The sequence below is a fragment of the Grammomys surdaster genome, unplaced genomic scaffold, assembly GCF_004785775.1.
Source record: "Grammomys surdaster isolate TR1022 unplaced genomic scaffold, NIH_TR_1.0 242, whole genome shotgun sequence".
NCBI lineage: Eukaryota > Metazoa > Chordata > Mammalia > Rodentia > Muridae > Grammomys > Grammomys surdaster.
In genome coordinates this window covers 2,989,216-3,012,227 of record NW_021604687.1, presented here as the reverse complement: position 1 = coordinate 3,012,227, position 23,012 = coordinate 2,989,216, and the positions used below count along the sequence as shown (strand labels likewise).

At 35.9% G+C, this 23,012-nt stretch overlaps 1 protein-coding gene across 1 annotated transcript in view; it reads right to left on the bottom strand.

The window, feature by feature from the left end:
- Grm5 (glutamate metabotropic receptor 5) overlaps nt 1-23,012 on the bottom strand; it is a 492,924-nt gene that overhangs the window by 61,252 nt on the left and 408,660 nt on the right. Inside the window, exons 6-7 of the mRNA XM_028774696.1 lie at nt 19,791-19,959; nt 16,752-16,878 (exon numbers count right to left, since the gene is read on the bottom strand). Of these exons, the coding sequence (XP_028630529.1) occupies nt 16,752-16,878; nt 19,791-19,959 (296 nt within the window). The remainder of the gene's footprint in view (nt 1-16,751; nt 16,879-19,790; nt 19,960-23,012) is intronic.

The following is a 23,012-nucleotide window of genomic DNA, read 5'->3' as shown; positions in this document are numbered from 1 at the left end:
TTAAGTATAGCACACAACACACACACACACACCACCACCACCACCACCACCACCACCACCCCTAAAAGATCATTTTGCTTCAAGCTCTTCAACAGGGTTTCACTCTGGTGTGTGTAGACATAGGCTATAAAATTACTACTCTTGTGCCTGGAAAGTTTTCTAGCATAGAGTACCCACAACAAAAAAGAACAAGGAGGAATTGTGACACACTCTCCACATTGTTATTGAGCAGCCTCACAGCCATACATTCATCATTGAAGAATTCCATCCCCATCATAGTTTATTGCATATTCTTTGCTCTCCATCCCCTTAATAAAGCTCCCTTGAAAAGCTGAAAAACCTAGAGATGATTTTTTGTTATTTTTTATGCCTTATATTTTATTGGGAGATCTGAAATTTTGCACTAAGATTTATTTCGCAATTAAAACATAAAGAATGATATAATAGCACTGCAGAATGCTGAAGGAAAGGCTTCTCCCAGATCACATTTGCAGAGGACAGCTTCGAAAAATAGGACTTCTGGTCACACTGCTGTAGTTGAACAGGAGTGGAAGAACACAGCACATAATTCCTTGACTGAAGTAATAAGTATGGCTGAAACACTCCCCTCCTTTTCAATTCTCCCCGTAATTCTCATCACAGCTAGCTCCTCATTATTCTTCCATTCTGTAGATCCTCTTACAAAATGACTTTTCGGATTCCCTAAGCCTGAGTGACAAGTTTCTCCCGTGAGATCATAGGTCTCTCTGGTATGTGCCAATTTTTGCTGGACTGTGTCATAGGGAGGGTGAGAAATATAAGAACAGAGACTATTTCTCTGCTATTGTTTTATTGGTAGTACTAAAGACCATGCCTGACAGACTATTCACAGGAGGATAGAGTAGGTGATAGATACCACCAGAGAAAAGACCATGTGAGGAATAAGAGGACATACCATTCATTTTCAACTTGCAAAGAAAGCATTTCTTTTATGTCTCCAGACATAAAATACATACAATAAAGAATTTCAATAGCTATAATGAACATTTGAACCTGTGAAATTCCTTATGGTTTGTACTCATTGTACTCATGGACAAGTACAATGACTAGATATGACTAGTGAAGCATCTTCACAAGAATGAATCTGTACAATCCTCAAAGCTTCTTTAGTACTTCAGTGAAGTCAAACATAAATATCTTCCCTTTAAATCCAGAGAGTCCCTGGCTTACACATAATCATAAAGTTTAAAAAGGGCTTTGCTGCTAATTTTTATTTACCTTTTCCAATTGGCAGAATGATGGTCAAGATACTTTTCCTGTATTTTCAGTCAGATTCATGAAATCATTTTTGTTTTTAATTGAGTAGACCCCTAAGAATAATCTCTTCCAGTGGGTGGTTTTCCCTCCAAGTATTCAAAGGCTTTCTGATTTTCTGGTGCAGTCCACTGGAAGATACTTTCTAAGCCAAAATATATTTCTTCTGTACCCACATACCCTAGATTTTCTTTTCTTTTGAGGAATGCTAGGATCTTCATGGGCCTCAGCTTACTATTACTTTTCTTAATCCTGCTTACAAAATCATATGCATTTTCTTACACAAATATTTCTTCCTGTTTTTCTTCCCAAGACTACTAGGTCCTAATTTTTAAGTAATATAATTGTATAAGTACTTCTCAAGTGATCTACTGTATGATTTAACTAAATAAAATGTTTGGTCTTTACTGAAGAAAGAAAATACGGGACCAACCTACCAAACATGTAAGAAAGTTGCACATGGGAAAGGATTAATGGTTTTACCTAAGTACTAAATGATGGGAAATTTTTCACAAAGCACAACTAGAACATTTGTTCTGAATTCAATATGCATTACTGAGCATGAACTACATTTAAGGTAATGAGGTTGCACTATGGTAATGTAAAGGAAGTCATTTATTCCTTTAGAGAACCTTCCATTACTCAGCTTTGTAATCTCAGGACTGGACACTCTCCCGAGTGCCTTAGGGATATTAATACCTTCTGTACAACATTATTAGAAGGTATCGGGCATTATTCTTTAATTTCTTTTTAGTTAAAAAGATTAAGATAGGATAATACATTTAGAGCATTTGAGAGGAATTTGAGAAGAAGAAATGTAAACATTGAAAGAATTGAAAAGATGTAAGCCATAGAGCCCAAATGTAGAGATGGGCAGAGGGTTCACTTTGCAGTACACAGACAGCAGAGAATTGGGTGGGAGCTTAGATGGGAAGTCACCGAGGGCTTTCAGAGAGAAGATGATAATACCTGCCTCCCTACAGTTCAGGGATTGTTGTGAGGTGTGTGCAAAACAATATGTGGTTTCAACCATGGCAGAATAATGTGATGAGGGAAAGGAAAAAGGAGAGGTATACACATAAAACAAAAGTGATTCAGTCTCTGCTACATTGCCTGTGTTTTATTATACTCTCCTATGCTATAGCAGGGGACAGACAGGCTGATATATCTTCCTGGCATCTTTACATATATGGAGCTTCCAGAAAATGATACTGTATTATCTTCAGTTGTAAGTACAAGGAAGCATAACACTGTGAATTTTTCACTCCACTTACTGCAGTCTAAGCCATGCAAAGATAGGAAGCAATTATCTCTTTCACATGACATCATAATATACTAATAATTTATGAAGCCTTCTCCAAGTTGGTTAAATAATGTAGAATTAAGCACTAACCTACAATCTTTTATGTTCTTTAGAAGAAATGTGATAATTTACTTTCAATAGGGTATGAAATTGAGATCAATGAAACCACACTGTTTCATTGTTTAACCACATTGTTAGTTTGGCCATATCAGAATGGTTTTGACCACAGTGCTATTGTTCTGGGCAGACCACAGATTGATCACCATGAACACTGTGGGCAATTCTCACTGTTGTGTTTCTGACAGGATGCGAAGTCATTCATGTTTTCCTTTAGGACCATTTCAGGGAAGTTCCATTGAGAGTGGGCCTTTCAGCACCTTCTCTCCCTGGAGTAAGTGATACTTACATGTTTACATACATACATCTTACTTCAACAGTTATTACTTTTTGGTTGGAAATTGTTTCTAAATTGATAAAAGTTGTGGCACTGGAAGAGTCACAAGGCATTTTACATCTTTTACACAGGAGAACTGTGGCATCTTATCAAAGACAAAACATTGTTCTTATCATGATTAAGGGGAATAACCTCATCACACTCGTTATTAGAAAAGAACCAGTGTCTCCTACACTTTTAAACCATTCACTTCTCTTCAGTTATTATTTTCAAAACTTTGATAGAAGAATTATGGCAGTAAATATGAAATATTAATATTAAGACGGGTTATACACTGTTTGTATTCTATTTAGTACATCTTCTGATCCAATTATTATAACCTTAAGTTAGTGTAAAAGCAAGCCGACACTCAAAAATGAAAGACATTTATTTGCTTGGTGTCACAGGCTGAGTCATTTGTAGTGTATAGTTGAATACGGCTGTTACTGACTCCAAAATCCTATTGATTTATGTGGGACCTTGAAAGGATAGCTTGGTTCTTAGTCGAGCACAGGCCTCGAACCTCGGACCCTAATGGGACAGTAGGTGTTCAACCTTGCTCCCACACTCCAGGCTCCGGACATACAGCCACAGACTTCCATTGATCTGGGCCTTTCAGTCATGTAGAGCAATACCCCGACGGTCTCTCCCAAAGAGATTCGTGTCACCTAACACAGGTAAAGGGTGTGACTACAGGCCTCAGAGCCTCAAGAGATCTTCATATTAATGAGATACCTAAAGGTCAGAGGGCGTAGCCAACTAAGCATTCCTTCCCAGACCCTCCTTCCTCCCTATTTAACTCAGGTCCTCCCTGACGTTGGGCGTAGTTTCATCCACTTTCCACCATGACAATAAACCTTTTAAAACCATGGACTTCCTTGGATCTGTGGGCCCCCCCATGGAGAAGGCCTTTTTCTATGAGCCACTGCTTAATCTCCCACTAGAAGATTTCTCTACGTTCCCACCATAGAAACCTGCCAATGCAAGCAAGCTAGCTCGGCTGAGCCAGCAGACCTAGCCAAGCAAGTCCCAGTAACCAAGAGTCTCAACCCCGCGGGGAGCTGCCGGAACTTCTCCCTCTCACCCCACTAGGCTGTGGACCAGTCCAGCCCATATGCCCACTCCATCTCAGTTCTTCGGCTGCTCCCAGCGGCATCTGGGAGCCCAAAGACAGAGTCTACTGGTCGGTCTTCCGTCAGTTGCTTTGGCCCGGAGACCCCCACTCCAAAGCTCTGCTCCTTCTGGACTTCAGGCTGAGACCTCTCCTTGCCTGGGCGGAGCCTGCAGCTTCTCACAGTCCAGTGTCTACTCAGCACTGCGTGGAGTGAACTCAGTCAAATTCCCAGGCTTCTGCCTCCCTGAGCAGCGGCAGACAAATGGGATCCACAACTCCGCCCAACAGGACCCACACCCCACAGATTTAAACTCTGCTCTTGGAAATTAATAAAGATGAATTATTGGAGGCACATCTTAAATATAGTCAAAATCTACAGATGTAATTTTTACTCTATATTTGATGTTAATTTAACTTTCTTAGATTGTTTTGGTAGCTGTGGATATGTAAAGAGCATCCTAGGTAGATTTTGGGGACCTAGGGAGTTCTATTGTTAAAGAAGGCACTTTCTTTTACAGATATTTGTTAGTATGATACTTATTTTATTAAGACAATATGGTTCTCAGTGAAGCCTTTTATAAAAATGTGACTGTGAACTTGTGATGCACTTGATTCTAAAGAACTATATATTGTTTTAAACTACATTTTCAGATGTATACATATTCTTTAGATGTGACATAAATATTATTTATGGTCTTTGTGCCTTAAATTGTTATTCTAGTTTAACTTCCCATTCTGTCATGAATTCATTCCCTTTCCTCCCAGAAGTTTCTCCAAACTTTAAAGATCTGAGCAAATATCTCTATTGAGGATTCTATAGTATATCTTCCGGCCCCATCACTCTTTCACTCTCGATCCTTTATAAAAATTTATTTCCTCTTCTCTTTGTTTATTTGACTATAGTTGGGGCAGGGAAACTTGATATATGGAAATTACCTCTGTACTTGCATGAATGTTTGGCCAGATTCTGGAATTATCAAGAACAGACTCATGAATCCATTACTACTGTGTGTCAAGTGCTGACTTTGACAACTCAATATATATTTACTAATGGACAATTCTATCCTTTGGCTCCCATTGCATCTAGTATGTGGTCCAATTATTGAATCTGTTGCGTCTATAATCCTAATGCAATTATTTAAGTCAGGCTTCTTTTATAGACATGTGATTCTTCAAAAACAGAAGATTTTTACTTAATTTGCATTTAAGTCAAGAGAACTTAGCACTGTGTGAAAAACATTAAATTGTTTGTTAAATGAATAAGTGACAGGGCAGCTAATTGTGTAGTATGTGGTACTGGTTAGATTGTTGCAGAAACTAGAATCTAACAGCTAGAGCACCATGGTAAAAATCTATTCTATTATTAATGCTAACACTGCTTTAGCTAGAAAGATAAAGTAAACATTTCTTACCTAAATTCACAAAAAAATCAGAAATATATAATATTTCATAAATGGCAAGAATTTCCCATTTCTGTGTGTAAATTTAATTACAAAACCCAAATTGTCCCACTTTAATCACATTTACACTTAAAAATAACAGAATATCCAGGATATAATTAATATTTTGACAAATTTGGATCTGAATTCATTTTGCCTACAATTTCCTGGCAATATGTAACTAAAAATAATGATACTGCTGATACTGGTGCAATCATAGCATACCCGCTCTGGGCATGATTTTCCTTAATGTTTGTTATCTTAAATAATGTATACCATTTTCCTGAATCTTATTTGTCTCAGTTGTAAAATATACAACTGATTTACCTTGAAGGACTGAAACAGAAACATTAAGGTGATACAGCTGGTAGTAATACCAGGAAATCTCCCATGGTTTTTTTAAGTGAGCATAGGTGTGAGAAGACTTAAGTAGTCCTATAAAGTAGCACAAAAGGAGAAACATATATTAAACATTTGCAAGTAGTCACTTAGGCTCTGGAGATCGGAGACCTGTCACTGATTACAGGGCGCTGGACCAGTTCCTTCACTTCCCAGATTACCTCCTGGTCTCTGTTTCTTAACTCTGCTCAGTTTTATTCTTTGGTGAAATTCAGTTTTCAAACTCCAAAGCAATTAATTCACTCAAGGAAACAGAAAACTTGCTAAGGAATATTCCTGTTGACTCTAAAATGTTGACATGTACTACCTTCCTTTCCTCTTCACAGCTCTGCACTTGAAGGAACATTTCTCTGTGAGTGACAAGCAGGAAACCACTCTAACTTCCTGTTACAAGGATTCCCTCTGTGTTCCTGCTTGAAAGCCAAGCTGATTCTACTTTTGACTTTCGCTCTGTTTGTTGGATGGATCCAGCCCCTGACAGACTGAACAGAGAATGAATTTGAAGCTTTGGAGTGGAAAGTTTAAAATCTGTGCATCTTGTAACTTACTTTAAATTTTTTAGCAGTAAACAAATTATATTCTATAAATTATATATATATATGTTTGATATATACTATGTATAGACACATGCATATGTTTATGTATACATATATATACACACATAACATAGTATATATGTATGTAAGAATACAGATGTGTATATATATATATATACCCATTTATATACTTATGAACTTATATATGCATATATGTGCCTTTTTAATAAGAAATTTTTACAATGGCAAGAAATGGTGATGCATAAATATGTTTCTGGAAAATAGAAGCTTTTAGAAGTATCTAACTACCTCAGCCAAATTGCTGGGTTTTTTTTTTTCATCTTTTCCTTCCTCTCTCAAAGTAGACCATTAGTGCACTACTTTTGTTGTATTTTGTTTTGTTTAGAGAAAAATTATCCAATTTTAGCAATGTTAATTCTCAATCAAATTTTTCATTGATTTTTATACCCACTGCATTATTTAAGTCCATACAGTAAAAGATTCATATTGATTGCTGTAAGGCTTGTTACTGTAGTTTTCTGAACATTTATATCTTAGCTATTTGTTTGTAAATTTAATATTTTTAATATTATGTCAGAGATGTTTTGAAATAAATTTAAGTTACAAAATTGAATGTGCAGAATATGTTATGAACAAAAAAGTCAAGATTTAAAAAATATTAACATTTTGTCATGTTAATTTCAAATGATACCCAGTTCCATGGAGGCATTTTACAAACATAGTTGAATCTCTTCTGTAACCCCTCTGTGACTGTTTCTAGATTACATCACCATTCTGAAATTATTATCATTCCATTTCATGCTTAAAATTAATATCCATTCTCCGTTATCACTCTGTAAGTTATATTTATAATGTATCTTCTAGAATTGTATTTCCATTCTTATTTGAGTTTTGGATAGTCCTCAAGATAATAGTCTTGTTGAAAATATTTTCTAGGATAGAAAGGCAGAGTAGGTTTTTTTTTTTTTTCTGGTTAGTTTGCAGAAATATTTAGCACTCAGAGCATTGCCAGAGATAGAGTTCATGACACACTATCTCCCAATATGACACCTTAACATGGAAATAACATGTAAAATAAGACACTTCTTGTCTTTTCCTCTCCTCTGTTGACACAGGTGATATAAGACATTTTAGTGGAAGGAATACGCCCACTGTCGTAGCCAGAGGGCAAGGGCATCCAACATGTTTCTTCTCTACCAACATAAAATACACAGGGGGAAAATGAAATGCACAAACCTTGCTACTTCAGCCCAATTGACTTTCTTACCACAGTTTACCACAATTCTCTTTTCTTCAAACTCATGCATTTAACCACTCAGCTTTAACTGTTCTCTCATGTCTATATAGCCAGTGGATGTTTCTATGTCACTCCAAAATTTAATATTCAATGGGCATGGTAGGATCAATTTGTACTTTATTGAAGATCAGTGCTTCATGAACCTGAAGCAGATAATTAGCAAGACGTGAAGACAAATTGGGGTAACATATGGAGTTCCAGTTTTAAAGAGATAACAAAACAAGCACATCTAAGGCTGAGAGCTCTACACCTTATGTTGACTAATTCTAATGATTTTATCTTGTTAAGCACATTTATGTGTGATAGAAGGGAGCTTTTTCCCTCTTAAGAAATATACTTTTATTGAGTGGATTACTAGATGGCTCAATAAATAAATGGTTATAATTTTGCTTACCATAAATTATAGAGCCCTGTGAGACTTGGTATTTGCTTAACTGTCCTCCCTCTCTTCTTTACATTGCTTCTTCTTGGTTAATTCATTAAAGCACTCCAAATACTCTTCTCTGTAATTTTGATGTAGGAAACTACTCTCTTTACTTTGATTTATATGTACATGCACTTTATTGGAGAGATAATTTTCAGATGTAGCAGTTAGCTTCTACTAATCTGAATTTCCACATTGTTCTCATCATCTCTGCTATTAACATCTAATCATTTATAGGAGAGATGAACATATTTTAGGTAAAGTAAAATACATGTAGCTGGGCGGTGGTGGCGCACACCTTTAATCCCAGCACTTGGGAGGCAGAGGCAGGTGGACTTCTGAGTTCGAGGCCAGCCTGGTCAAAAGAGTGAGTTCCAGGACAGCCAGGGCTACACAGAGAAACTCTGTCTCAAAAAAACCAAAAAAAAAAAAAAAAACCATGTACAGATATGGAGAAAATATCATTGTGTGCTATGGGACTTATAAACAGTCTTCAATGTTAGAATATAAAATGAATTGTATGAAGAGATGGGGCCAAATCTAGAGAAAGTATAGGATGGCTTTAGAGAGAAAGCATATGTGTTATGTTACAATCTCAGAATACACCCTGCCTCTCTTACCTACATAGGTATGAAATGATTAGTGAATGAAATATCTTTTCTTTTGTAAATTTTCTCTTTTTTTCCAGACATTTTATCTGTTTTTTTAATTGGATGTTTTATTTACATTTCATATGTTGTCCACTTACCCCATCCCCCACCACCCAGGAGCCCCCTATCCCCTCATCCCTCCCCCTGCTTCTCTGCGGATGTAACCCCTACCTACCCTCCACTCCCACCTCCCCACCCTCAAATTCTCACCCCCTGGAGTGTCCAGCCTTGATGAGGTCAAGGATCTCTTCTTTCACCTATGCTCAGCAGGGCCCTCCGCTTTTATGTATACAGCTGAAGCCATGGATCCCTCCCTAAGTGCTCCCAGGATGGTGGTTTAGACCCTGGGAGCTCTGGTTGGTTGGTATTGTTGCTCTCCTCATGGGGCCACAAACCCTTTCAGCTCCAATGGTCTTCACTCTAACTCCTCCATTGGGAACCCCATGATCAGTTCAATGGCTAGTTGTGAGTATCTGCCTCTGAATATGTGAGACTCTTTCAGACTTCTGAGGAGACATCTATATCAGGCTCTTATCAACATGCACTTCCTGACTTCCACATCAGCATCTACCTTTGGTGACTGTACATGGGATGGATACTCAGGTGGAATGGTCTTCAGACGGGCCCTCCTTCAGTTTCTGTCCCTCACTTTGTCTCCATATTTGCTCCCTTGAGTGTTTTGTTGCTCCTTCTAAGAAGGACCAAATCATCCCTACTTGGTCTTCCTTCTTCATGAGCTTCATGTGGCCTGTGAGTTGAATCTTGGGCATTTCAAGGTTCTGGGCTAATATCCAATAATCAGTGAGTGAATACCATGTGTGTTCTTTTGTGATTGGCTTACCTCACTCAGGATGATAATTTCAAGTTCCATCCATTTACCTAGGAAACTCTCAAATTCATTGTTTTTAATAGCTGAGTAATACTCCATTGTGTAATTGTACCACATTTTTTGAATCCATCCCTCAGTTGAAGGACATCTGGGTTTTTTCCAGCTCCTGGCTATTATAAATAAGGCTGCTATGAACATAGTTGAGCATATGTCCTTGTTATATGTTCCAGCATCTTCTGGGTATATGCCTAGGAGTGGTATAGCTGGATCCTCGGGTAATGCTATGTCAAATTTTCTGAGGAACCGCCACACTGTATTCCAAAGTGGTTGCACCACTTGCAGTCCCACCAACAATGGAGGAGTGTTCCTCTTTCTCCACACCTTTGCCAACATCTACTATCACCTGAGGTTTTAATCTTAGCCGTTGAGACTCGTGTGAGATGGAATCTCAGGGTTGTTTTGATTTGCATTTCCTTGACGACTAAGGATACTGAACATTTCTTTAGGTGCTTCTAGGCCATTTGAGTTTCCTCAGCTGAAATTTCTTTGTTAAACTCTATACCCCATTTTAAAAATAGGATTATTTGGTTGTCTGGAGTCTAATTTCTTGAGTTCTTTGTATATATTGGATATTAGCCCCCTATCAGATGTAGGATTGGTAAAGATCTTTTCCCAATTTGTTGGTTGTTGTTTTGTCCTATTGACAGTGTCCTTTGCCTTACAGAAACTTTGACAACAAAAAAAAGTCAAAGGGATTCAGATAGGAAAGGAAGAAGTCAAAATATCACTATTTGCAGATGATATGATAGTATACTTAAGTGAGCCCAAAACTTCCACTAGAGAACTCCTAAACCTGACAAACAACTTCAGCAAAGTGGCTGGTTATAAAATCAACTCAAACAAATCAGTAACCTTCCTCTACATGAAAGATAAACAGACTGAAAAAGAAATTAGGGAAATGACACCCTTCACAATAGACGCAAATAATATAAAATACCTTGGTGTGAATCTAACCAAGCAAGTGAAAGACCTGTATGACAAGAACCCAAGTCCCTGAAGAAAGCAATCAAAGACGATCTCAGAAGATGGAAAGATCTCCCATGCTCATGGATTGGCAGGAATAATATAATAAAAATGGCCATCTTGCCAAAAGCAATCTACAGATTCAATGCAATTTCCATTAAAATCCCAACTCAATTCTTCACAGTGTTAGACAAGGAAATTCTCAAATTCATATGGAATAACAAAAAACCCAGGATAGCGAAAACTCTTTTCAACAATAAAAGAACTTCTGGAGGAATCACCATCCCTGACCTCAAGCTGTACTACAGAGCAATAGTGATAAAAACTACCTGGTATTGGTACAGAGACAGGCAGGAAGATCAATGGAATAGAATTGAAGACCCAGAAATGAACCCCCATACCTAAGGTCACTTGATCTTTGACAAAGGAGCTAAAACTGTCCAGTGGAGAAAGGACAGCATTTTCAACAAATGGTGCTGGTTCAACTGGAGGACAACATGTAGAAGAATGCAAATTGATCCATTCTTATCTCCTTGTACAAAGCTCAAGTCTAAGTGGATAAAGGACCTCCACGTAAAACCAGATACACTGAAACTAATAAAAGAGAAGGTGGGGAAGAGCCTCGAATACTTGGGCACAGAGGAAAAGTTCCTGAACAGAACACCAATGGCATATGCTCTAAGATCAAGAATTGACAAATGGGACTTCATAGAATGAAATATCTTAAGTGATGTGCTCCAAACATTGCGTTTTAAAATATACCAGTTTAGCTTTGAGAAAATAGCAGAAGCAAAAATGTAATTGTCAGATTCCTCATGCTTGTTTGCTCTGAGCAAAGTTATCAAAGGCTCATTCAATTTGTTACTTTTTGATACAGAGATGAAAAGAGCTTCCTTATTCCTATTGACATAGCATTAGAGAAAGAACTTTCCACACAGGTTTTGGTAATCATAGCCTCTCCTAGTATGGCTTGTTTTCATTAGACTAATTTTAACTAATTGTATTTCTCTTTGACTATTGTGTAAAAACCACATAAGGATTTGAAACTTAATGTATTTATTTGGGGGCTCATTTTTTCCCCAAAGTCTCTTGCTGTAAAACTGGTATCTGAAAAACAAATAACTCTGAGATTCTATCTTACACCAATCAAAATGGCTAAGATCAAAAGGTCAAGTGACAGCACATACTGGCAAGGGTGTGGAGAAATGGGAATGCATACTCCTCCATTGCTGGTGGGATTGCATACTGTTACCACCTCTCTGGAAACCAATCTGGCAGTTTCTCAGAAAATTGGAAATAAAACTACCGGAAGATCCAGCTAGCTATCCCTCTCCTGGGCAAAATATGCTCTACTATACCACAAGGACACATGCACTATGTTCATAGCAGTATTATTTATAGTGGCCAAAAACTGGAAGCAACCCAGATATACCTAAAGTGGAGAATGGATATAGAAAATGTGTTTCATTTACATAATGGAGTACTATTCAGCTATTAAAAACAAGGACATCATGAATTTTGCAGGCACATGGATGGAACTAGAAAATATCATCTCGAGTAACATAACTCAGGCCCAAAAGACATGCATGGTATACATTCAGTAATAAGTGTATATTAGCCAAAAAGTAGAGAATACCCATGATACATCCCACAGACCCTAAGAAGATAAAAAAGAAGAAATATTCAAGTGAGGATCAACTTAGAAGGGGAAACAAGATAATCATGGGAGGCAGAGGGAGGGAGGAACTCAGAAAGGAGAAGGAAGGGAAGAGGGGGAAGATCATGTGTAGGGGGAGACTGGAGAGAAGCCCAGAGGGCCAAGAGAATGAATGGAACTATCCAACTTCAGGGGATTAAGAGACCTGTAATGAGGCAGAGGGGATCCCAGGACTCAATATGGATACCTTAGCAGAAATGCCCAACAGTGGTAATGCAGAATCTATAGAGACCACCTCCAGCAGTTAGCAGGGTCCCTAGTGGAGGAATGGGAACACCAACCCACCTTCAAAATTTTTGACTCCAAATTGTTTCTGGGTAAAAGAAATGCAGGGACAAAAATGGAGCAGAGACTGAACCATTGGCTGATCAGTGATCAGCCCAACTTGAGATTCATCCCATGGGCTGGCATCAAATCCTGAAACTATTACTAATGGTATGTTGTACTTGAATATAGGAACTTAGCATGGCTGTCTTCTGAGAGGCTCTACCAGCAGCTAACTGAGACAAATGCAGATTCTCATAGCTAAACATTGGACTGAGGTCGGGATCCTTTTGGAAGACTTAGGGGAAGGATTGAAGGAACTGAGGGGGATGTCTCATATTTGCTCCTGTGAGTATTTTGTTACTCCTTCTAAGAAGAACCGAAGCATCCACGCTTTGGTCTTTCTTCATCTTGGGCTTCATGTGGTCTGTGAGTTATATGATGGGTATTGTGAGTTTTAGGACTAATATCTACTTAGCAATGAGCACATGCTATGCGTGTTCTTTTGTGATTGGAATACCTCACTCAGGATGAAATTTTCTAGTTTCATCCATTTGCCTAAGAATTTCATGAATTCATTGTTTTTAATAGCTGAGTAGTACTCCATTGTGGAAATGTACTACATTTTCTGTATCCATTTCTCTGTTGAAGGACATCTGGGTTCTTTCCAGCTTCTGGATATTATAAATAAGACTGCTATGAACATAGTGGATTATGTGTCCTTGTTATATGTTGGAGCATCTTTTGGGTGTGTCCTTTATACTAGACAACGAAACAGCACATTAGCCATCCTAATTCATTTCTAGGCTACAATCGTAATGAAAATGGAAGAGCCATATAATTTTACAATCATTATCATTACTACTTTTCCTGTGAGTATTGATTTATATTTTAAGGTTAAGCCTTCCCCAATTCTCCGGTTCCTCACAATATTATGTTTATTTTACATCTATAATATTAATTGCACAGTTGTTACCTTTTTTTAAAAAAACACACTTCTATCTCACCAGATTTTAAGTTCCCTAGAAACTTAATTATATCTTCTATTTCTAGTCCATGCTACACATTCCAGCACGTTAAAGCCACAAGCTTTTAAATTAATTACTTTCTATTTGAGAATATAAAATATCATCTCAAGTTGCTCTTATCTAACACTAAAATCTTGATACTTATGAAGAAGTGTATTTATTCCTCTAGTGTTTGAAGTAGGAAACTTGATAGTCTTCCTTAATACCTTGTACATCCAGTTTGTCTATATGTATTGTAGATGTAATACCTAATCATAGCTCAGATATTTCAATGCATTGTTTAAAGACAGCAAGAAACCTTGTCTGCTGTAGCATGATCTGTCCACTTTATTTTTACCTTCCATGTCTCCTCAAATTATTTTACCTCACAGAGACAAGAATGTTATTTAATAACATATCTTTAACCATACTGCTGCAACCTATAAAATGCCTTCAATGGTTGTTCATTTTATTGACACTTCAACACTCAAATCCTGAGCATATTCTTCCAGTCGGAATCAAATCTTGCCCTTATACCTTTCTGAAATCCAACAATATATCTTCTTTCCTATATATGCTCTCTTCTTGTCAGAAATGTCTTTTCCCCATCAGTTGCTAGCAATTTCTATTTTATCAAATTTGTCATTTCTTTACAGAAATTTTTTGTGACAACTTTAAGTTATATATTCTTTATTGTTTCTCTAATCTTTTAATTTTATCTGCTTTCGTTTGCTTATTTTGTACAATTTGCCAGTGTGTGTTTGTATATGTGGGTGTATGTGTGTGTGTGTTATAGCTTTTCTTCCCACATTACAAGGTATATAGAAGAATATGCTACTGAGGCCAAATGTGAGAATGATGTTTGTTTTTCCATTCACTTTCTATATCACCCATACAATAGTATAATGAAAATGGCACTAATCAAATGCGTATTCATTAAGATAATGAAGTAATATACCATATTCACTTTCCATAGCATTATGTTAGAACAAAAAAGACAAAAACTGAAATTAGAAGTACTTTTTTGACTGTATAGATTGGTACTCCACTCAGGGATTCAAACAATTGCAAGCAAGTGGGAAAATTATTAATAAAAATAATCTGTATTTAAAAAGTTGTCTTTATATTCTTGCCATTATTCCCTTAACATATTATTATGACAAAACTTTATATAACTGCTTACATTGAATTTAGATTTATAAAGCAATAACAGAAGATTTAAGAGTTATAAGGCACCATGAGAATTTAATGTGTAGATATTGTTCCATTCTATTTAAGATATTTAATAGATTTATTTACAAGATTCTGGCATTTATCATTTATCCAGGGACCTGAAGCCAACTTTCAAATATACCAAGGGACCAGTGTCTTCACTGAAAAGGTACTTAATTAACCCTGCAATATTGTTGAACATACAAGAGTTTTAAAACTCAACAATAATATAATTTAAAATTAAAACAATGAACTGCTATAAAAAATCATCAATACTGTGCCACACAAAACTCACAGAAAACTAATTATAACTCTTTTTTGTGGGCATTTTAATTTATGGCATATGTGTATAACTAATAAACTTTTCTATTAAAAAGTTTCATTTTGGCCAATTGCTCATTTCTGAGTCATCTCTGGAATGTCTGAGAACATCAGAATGCTTGTCTAATGATAAAAACAGGACTCAATGCTCTCATTAGGCACTTGGATGTTTTATTAAATCAGATCTTTTTAAGAAAGAGAAATCTTCTGTATAAATATCACTCACTAATAAAGAGTCTTAGTGTGAGCAAGTCTCCAAAGCCTCCAGATCACAGGAATTTTATAATCCTGGTCTTTATGTAAGCTGGTACAATGGCCATGGATAATCACTTATCCCATGAGGCAGAAGCTTTAACCATGATAATCTTATGATCTGTCTTCTAGGAGTCCTCTGATAAAATCCATCTTAATACTAGAAACGCTGGACATATCTCTTGTGGGTGTTTTTCCAGGAGTGCCTGGTTTTGGCCTCATTTTTTATATACAATGATTTAGGAGACCATTTCAAGCCAATATGAACTTTGAACTTATTCCATCTCTATCCTAACCATCTTGTTTTTTCTCCTCCCTTTCTCATTACTCTTGTCTGTTCCCCTAGAAAATGGTGCTTTTACTTCCATGTCTTCTATTCATGTAAGATTTTTTGTTTCCATAAAGTCTAGGACCCACAAGTGAGAATAAATATGTAACATTCATGTTTGTAATTCATTTAATTTGCTGAATACGAGTATCTTGATTTTTATTCATCATATTAATCATGTTTGTATATCTTGCCTTTAGCTTAAACTATGAACTTCCTTAAGCAGACAATATTAGTTTCTGTGTCTTTATTTCACATTTAGGAAAATATATCGAGTACCTTGATGATGGATTGGAAGGAAGACTGTGGGGATTTAGACTTTGGTTTTCTTTTGGAAATATTGAAAATACATGTAGAGCATGTAATGCACACTATGGAGTAAAGGAGTAGCTTTTGAAATACAGATCCTAAATTAAACCAAATTCAAACAAACTACAATGGCCAGTCTGTCTTGCCCTTTGCCCACATTACTTAAAAGCAGCATTGGTAACTTAAAAGCTTAAGGTTTCCAAAAGGAAAAAAAAATAACTACAAAAAAGACACAATATAATTTTAAAAAGCTCTAGCTTTTTCTTCTTGGACTTGCACATCAGCCTCTTAACAGGAAGTTCATGGCCTTCTCATGAACTCATAAGATGTTCTGAGGATGGGCTGAGCATCTCCAATAGACAGGCAAGAATTCTGAGGATGAGGATGGAAATCAGGCAGAATTTCCCCAAATCAAAAGCTTCCAATGATTAGTTAGGCTTTGGGAAAGCTTCTGTTTCCCAGGAAACTTTTGTCCGAAGTACAACTATGTGAAAATGCATGGAGAGACCCTTTCCTTGCCAGGGCCTCATCATTTTTCAGTCTATTACAGAGGATTGTGGAGACATTGTGTTACATGTACCTGTCAGGTCGTCAGTGGGCCAGGACCCCAGTTGGCATGCCTTGCAGGTGTACTCATCAAAAACATACTCATTCTCTTTACAAGGTGTGCAGGTCCAACAACAGCTGACTTCTCCTTTCCGGATCACCTGAAGAGAATATTTAACATTCTGATTAATGTTGCCACTTAGAAACTAAAACAGATATACCTTATCCAAAAGCATTTCATTTTAGAGTTTCCTTGGTATAAATATCGTGATTGATAAAATGCGAGTCTCTAAATTTTGACCTAGTTTTTATTAATAAAATTTGTTTTTTGTTATATAAATACACTGAGGAAGGGAGAATTTCATTTTCAGGGTAATCTAAACCATTCTTGCATCCCACAATTGTTAAACTGCATGTGTTTCTATAAGTAGCATTTAAAATTAGAAATACTTGATAACCTAGAAAAATCCACAAAGGCCTTATCATGAACATTTTAATTACAGGGTGACTTGCCACAATGAAGAAGGTCTCTGATATCATTACCTAGTGTTCAGAAACATTTCTATCAAATACTGTATACTTAAAGTTTGGAGCCTATACTTGTAATAGCTAACCTTCCTAACTGCTGAGAAAGTATTAGAGTACCTACAGAAAATATGTCAAGGTCAAATACGTGAGTGTCATTATAGTTCAATAAAATTTTATATATAAAAATAGTCAGTAGATCAGATTTAGCTTTCAGGTCATAGTTTCAATTTTTGTCATATGTCATAACAGAATATACAGATAATTTTAGAAATTCCACAAGCTGTTAAACCATTTACCAGGCGTTAAAATTATTCTTATTTTTGGTGGTCTTTTTTTTTTTTACCTAGTTTTAGCCTCCAAAATTTTCTTAGTCTTGTGACTAAGAACCTTAATATTGATATTAATACAACTTACCCTGTATCTAACATTTCAAAAGTGTTAAGTTTGAGTAAAAGTAAATTTGAGTAAAAAGATCTAACAAAATTCTTTCAAGTATTCTGCATACCTGAAATGGTAAGCCCTTTGATGAGTAATTAAATTATTTCAATATCATTTCTCCTCTCTGAGAGCATTATGCTTCTTCAATAACTAATCTTACCTGTTTTCTTAATTATGTTATTTCTTCTTAATTTGCTTTTGATTTCCTGGACAGACCATGTTTAAATTAAAACTAGTATCCTCAGAGTAGAAACTGCCTCTTGCTTGCTTTCCCCACAGATTCACTGTATTCTGTCCATTTCACTGTTCCAGAGGAACAAGAGGACATGCAAATTCTCAGATTGCAGGTCTGCATGTCTGTCCCTCTTTCCTCCTCCTCCCTGGTCTGCCATTTGCTGATCACCATGCTGGCTGACTGGATTCCTCTAGTGTCTTCCTCTCTGAATTGGCTTTGCTTAACCTCTCACTTCCTAATATTTTCAAAGCAGATATTTTTGAAGGTTTATGTTTACTTTCCTTATTTTTTAAACCTTCAGGCTGGTCATTTTTTAATCTATTCAAATACTGTCAATTTAACCTCTAACTAGTTTATTCCTAAACCTGGATCTTTAATATTAGCTTTTCCCATTTTCTATACTAAATATCCTTTGCTTGTCATATAAAAAAAATCAACAAATCTTGTAATTTATCTACCTTCCTCTGAAACCACCTCCCCTCTCCTCCCTCTCCCTCTCTCTCTCCCTCTCCCTCTCCCTCCTCCCGCCCCTCCCCTCCCTTTCCCTCCTCCCTCTCCCTCCTCCCTCTCACTCCCCCCTCCCCCTCCCTCCTCCCTCCTTCCTCCTCCCCTCCCTCCTTCCTCCCTCCCTCCCTCCCACCTCTCTCTCTCTCTCTCTCTGTGTCTAGCTTTGTGCATTCATTCAGATATCAAAAATTACAAGAGTTAGTTTTTCCATAATATGGATTGAACCCAGTTAGTCAGGTGCTCTGCTAAGTATCTTTATGTGTTGAATTATCTCTCAGAAATTCATTTTTTTTTTCGTTCACGTCAGTGGTACTTGGACTGCCAGTTGATTTTCTCATACTCTGTTTTTCTTCTTTGACCCAATATTTAATCAGCTGCCAGTACTGAGTTGTTATAATCTGCAAAATTTTCTCCAGTCTCACTTCTACTTCTTTTGGCCTTCATTATTCCTTTCCTTGCCATCATAGTCAGCGTCCTGTATTTTAATTCTTCCTTCTTGTTTCATTGTTTGTCACTCCACTTCCAAAAATCTACGTGGGCCAGCATGTGTCAGTATTTTAGTAGTAGTATAGGCTACTACTTCTATGTCATAAAATATAGGTTGTTTATTTAGTATGATATTAAAAATTATCAAAAAATTGGTTTTCCCTTGTTATTTTAATGTTTTCTTTCATAGAAGGTACTTAAAGCAACCATTTATATACTCTGGATTTGTCAATGTCATTCCAATGCCCTGTTACTTCTGTACCTTCTCTATTTCTGTTTTCCACACACTAGTGATACTTCCTTGAAATTATACCCAGTTTTTGCTTTGAGACTTGAAATTTCATTCAGAAGTACTCCCCCCTTCTTTTGCTCTCTCACTGCTGTTTGTTCTTTTAATAAAATTATTACATTTTCATAATATTGCTTACATTGCATATGTTTTTCCTCATTTATATTAAATCCTCCAATTAGAATAACACATATGGTTTGCTTCATTGATCTTAATGAACTAATACATTGAGATTTTTAGCAGCTATTTGTTGACTATGTTTTCCAGCTCTAAGCTATTCAACTCAGGAATAATTTTATTTTTATAATCTTATTTTTGTAAGCATTCATATGGAGGAAGAGTGAAACAGGACTAAAAATGACTCCTCAGTTGGATCAATAAGCTCAGATTAACTACTCAGACTACTGTGAGTTGAATGCTAACCTTCCTAAAGAATTGATCAGAATAAAATAATAAGATAAGCTCATTGTCCTTCATTATAAGCTTACAATGTAAAAAAGCAAAACAAGTGCCAAATAAAAATGAAGCAGCCAACGAGAATTAACATAAGTAAATCTGAAACAGTTAAAGAAATATGGATTCCATTTTACCTTTATCTGGCCTTTCTCACATGGTTCACTGCACACAGATCTGATGATGTTATTTTTCTTGGACCACACTTCATCATCATCCATTTTTAATTCCCCATTGTCCCAACTTCCAACATTGATGTAATCAAAATAATCTTTTCCCATTTCCTTAAAATTCATTATTTCATACCTTCAAAACAAAAATATAATAGTTATTAAATAATAAATATTTTTATATGCAATAAATAAATTCATTCTGCTAAATACATTTACTGCTCTGCAAATCATACTGGAATTTTTTGTAATATTATGTGCATACAAAATTCTGCCTATTTTCAGTTTTACTATAAAAATCTACTTTTAGAGTTCTACTTACACCTGAAATAGAAAACAATTCCATGTGAGAAAGTGCTTCTTAGAAAGAATTAAAGATAGTTTTGAAATAAGTTCAGCAATTTGAAGCATGGACTTCTGCTGGTCTTCTGGAAGAAGCCAGGGAGGTTTTTAACTATGTCCTAGTAAGATGCTAAAGAGTTTCCTTGCTCACTGTGAAATCTGCTTATTCTTTCAACTCATTTTGGGAATGTTAAGGAATAAAGAGGTAATTTAGGAAGGATACTTCAGTCCCATAAAATTTTGTTTTATGAAACATAATGATGCCCAGTCATATTTTTTCTTATTCTTGAAATTGGTGTTTACAACTAAAGAGCTCTTGCTTTGGAAGTCTGAAAGTGCCTGAGCTTTTAAAAATGTCTTAGTTTCACTGTTTTTATTATATATTTTAACTAAAGCTACAAAAGCTTGTGAATTAGAATAACTGAGGGACAAGTCTGATTTTGCTTTTATTCACCACTTGTCAGTGGTTAAATTCATTGTTTAAAGATTATTTAAGGAATGTTTTAAAAAATACAGGAAATTGTTTGTGAAGCACCGTAGCTGAAAGTACTGTGCAGAAAATGCATGCCACGGTTCTCAGTCTTTCTTAATAACCATTTTTTTTTGATTTTATAAAATGTAGTTTTATTCTTAATAACCATTCTTATTTTGAGTCTAGGGACAAAATATAAGGAGAGTAAGTCAATGTCCAATTTGGAAGCCCTTTCTTGTATTTCCAGAGAAGTATTTATGAAACAGTTTTTGAAACAGAGATCTTTCAGTGAAACACTCCACAGCCTTTCACATTTCTATAGGTCATCCTTAGTATGGAATGTCCTCATATTGTATACTATGTTTCTTACTTTGCAGAACTTTCAACACCAGCAGAGGGTTCATGAATATTCTGTCTAACTTCCATACTTTGTTTTTATATTTATAATTATGTCTACCAAGTTTACATACTCAATTGGATGATCTATGTAAAACCTTAATGAATGAACTTTGCATAACCTACTAAAATAATGTGATAACGAGATCACTTGTATTTTCATTTTCAAAATTAACCTATTCTAATACTTTTTTTTTGCATGATCAATAACCTTAGGGTTGTCTTGAATTGCTTTATTTGCCTTCAAATTCTTTACTCCAAGATAATGATTCTAGAGATATTTCTTCCATGCTGTCAGAGTTGGCCTGTGGTTTCTAAATATGCAGTGACTTAAGGACTTAGAACAAAGAGCAGTCAAGTAAAAATGATTATGTATTATGTCACTGGCTACTTCAAACACACAGACTTGTAAGTCTTAATATGTGACTTTTTCCAAGCAAATAACCTTTGAACTACATACTCTGAAAGAAATGTCAGTATCTAGAGACTTCTTTCTTCACTGATGATGACTTTATGAGATATGAGGACTCTATATGCTCATTAAAAATGATGAACACTACCATTTCTTCCAATTTTCAATCCTGGAAATGTCTAGACTAAGCTATTAATTTTATGAATAATGAAAGTGAAGTTCATTGAGATTAGTTGTTATGACCAGGTTATACAGAACACAGATATCAGAGTCAGGACCCTAAGCAAGGCTTTATACTTTAAGCCAACTGGTACTTCTTCTCATTAGATTAGTCATGATCTACGTCCCATGATCTCAATTTTCTGTAAAGAAGATGCCTAAAGGGTAAGGAGACAAAGGGTTTTAAAATAAACATAAGCACTCTAGAGAACTTATTGACAGAAAGTGACTTTCAGAAATGTTAATTCTAAACTTTGGTTTAATTCTTCAAACTGAGAGAATTAATCCAGAGACTGAGTTTTAGCTTTAGAACTATTTTTTTTTATTTTTTTGTACAAGACGACAACAACAACAACAACAAAGATTCTATCAATAATTGCTTACTGTGAACATGTCTTGTCACCATAACAACTATTAGTAGCTATGCACCAAACAGACGGGAGATAGAAATGATTCTCCATGCAATGATTCTTTACTTTTTCAAAAACAGAAAGAAACTTTTAAGCAACACACACAAGGGAGATGTAGACTTCATTCTTCCTCAAAAGTTAAAAAAAATGAGTGTCTCAAAATTATCCAGATTCAAATTTTAGGTGAAAATTTAAAATTTTGTGGCTTCCTGTAGTGTTTACCCATAATTTAACCTAGGAGATTTTATTTTATTTTCCAAAATGATCAGTAAAAAATTTTGTATGCCTTTTGATGGTTTGTTATAAACCTCAGTTACAAAGCAGTATTAGAAACAAAGATTAAAATGTTATATTCATAACAGGATTCTGCTAGAGAGATTTTATTATTGCCAGTCTGGTTTCTCCTTTTCTCCCTCTTCCCCCATTCCCTGCTCCATTTTATTTTTCTTGTACTACCACCTCTTAATTCCTTATCATTCTGTGCAAAAATTCTGTCTTCACAGCTGTCTCTTTCCAAGTATCCACAGGAAGCATCCTTAAGAAAATTTCAAATCAATTTCATATATCATTCAAAAACAAAAGTTAAAAAAAAAAAGCTAAAAACATGTATGCCAACAAATTTGATGTAAGTCCAAGACAGAGATCATAGTAGGGCTATTCTAGATATAAAGGTGTTTCCTAGTGTCTAGAATTTTGCAAATTACACCAAGCATCCTTACCAAGGACTATTTTGATGTGACTGTGAACAGAACAATCACTTGAAGATAAAACTGTGAAGATGCAAGTTTCTTAATGTGTATGAGATTAGTAGACGTATGTCAGATTGGCAATGGGCTGGCATACTGGGTCAGCTATGGCCCACAACGTACACCATTGTTTGTTTTTAAAAAGTAACTCTCTCTCTCTCTCTCTCTCTCTCTCTCTCTCTCTCTCTCTCC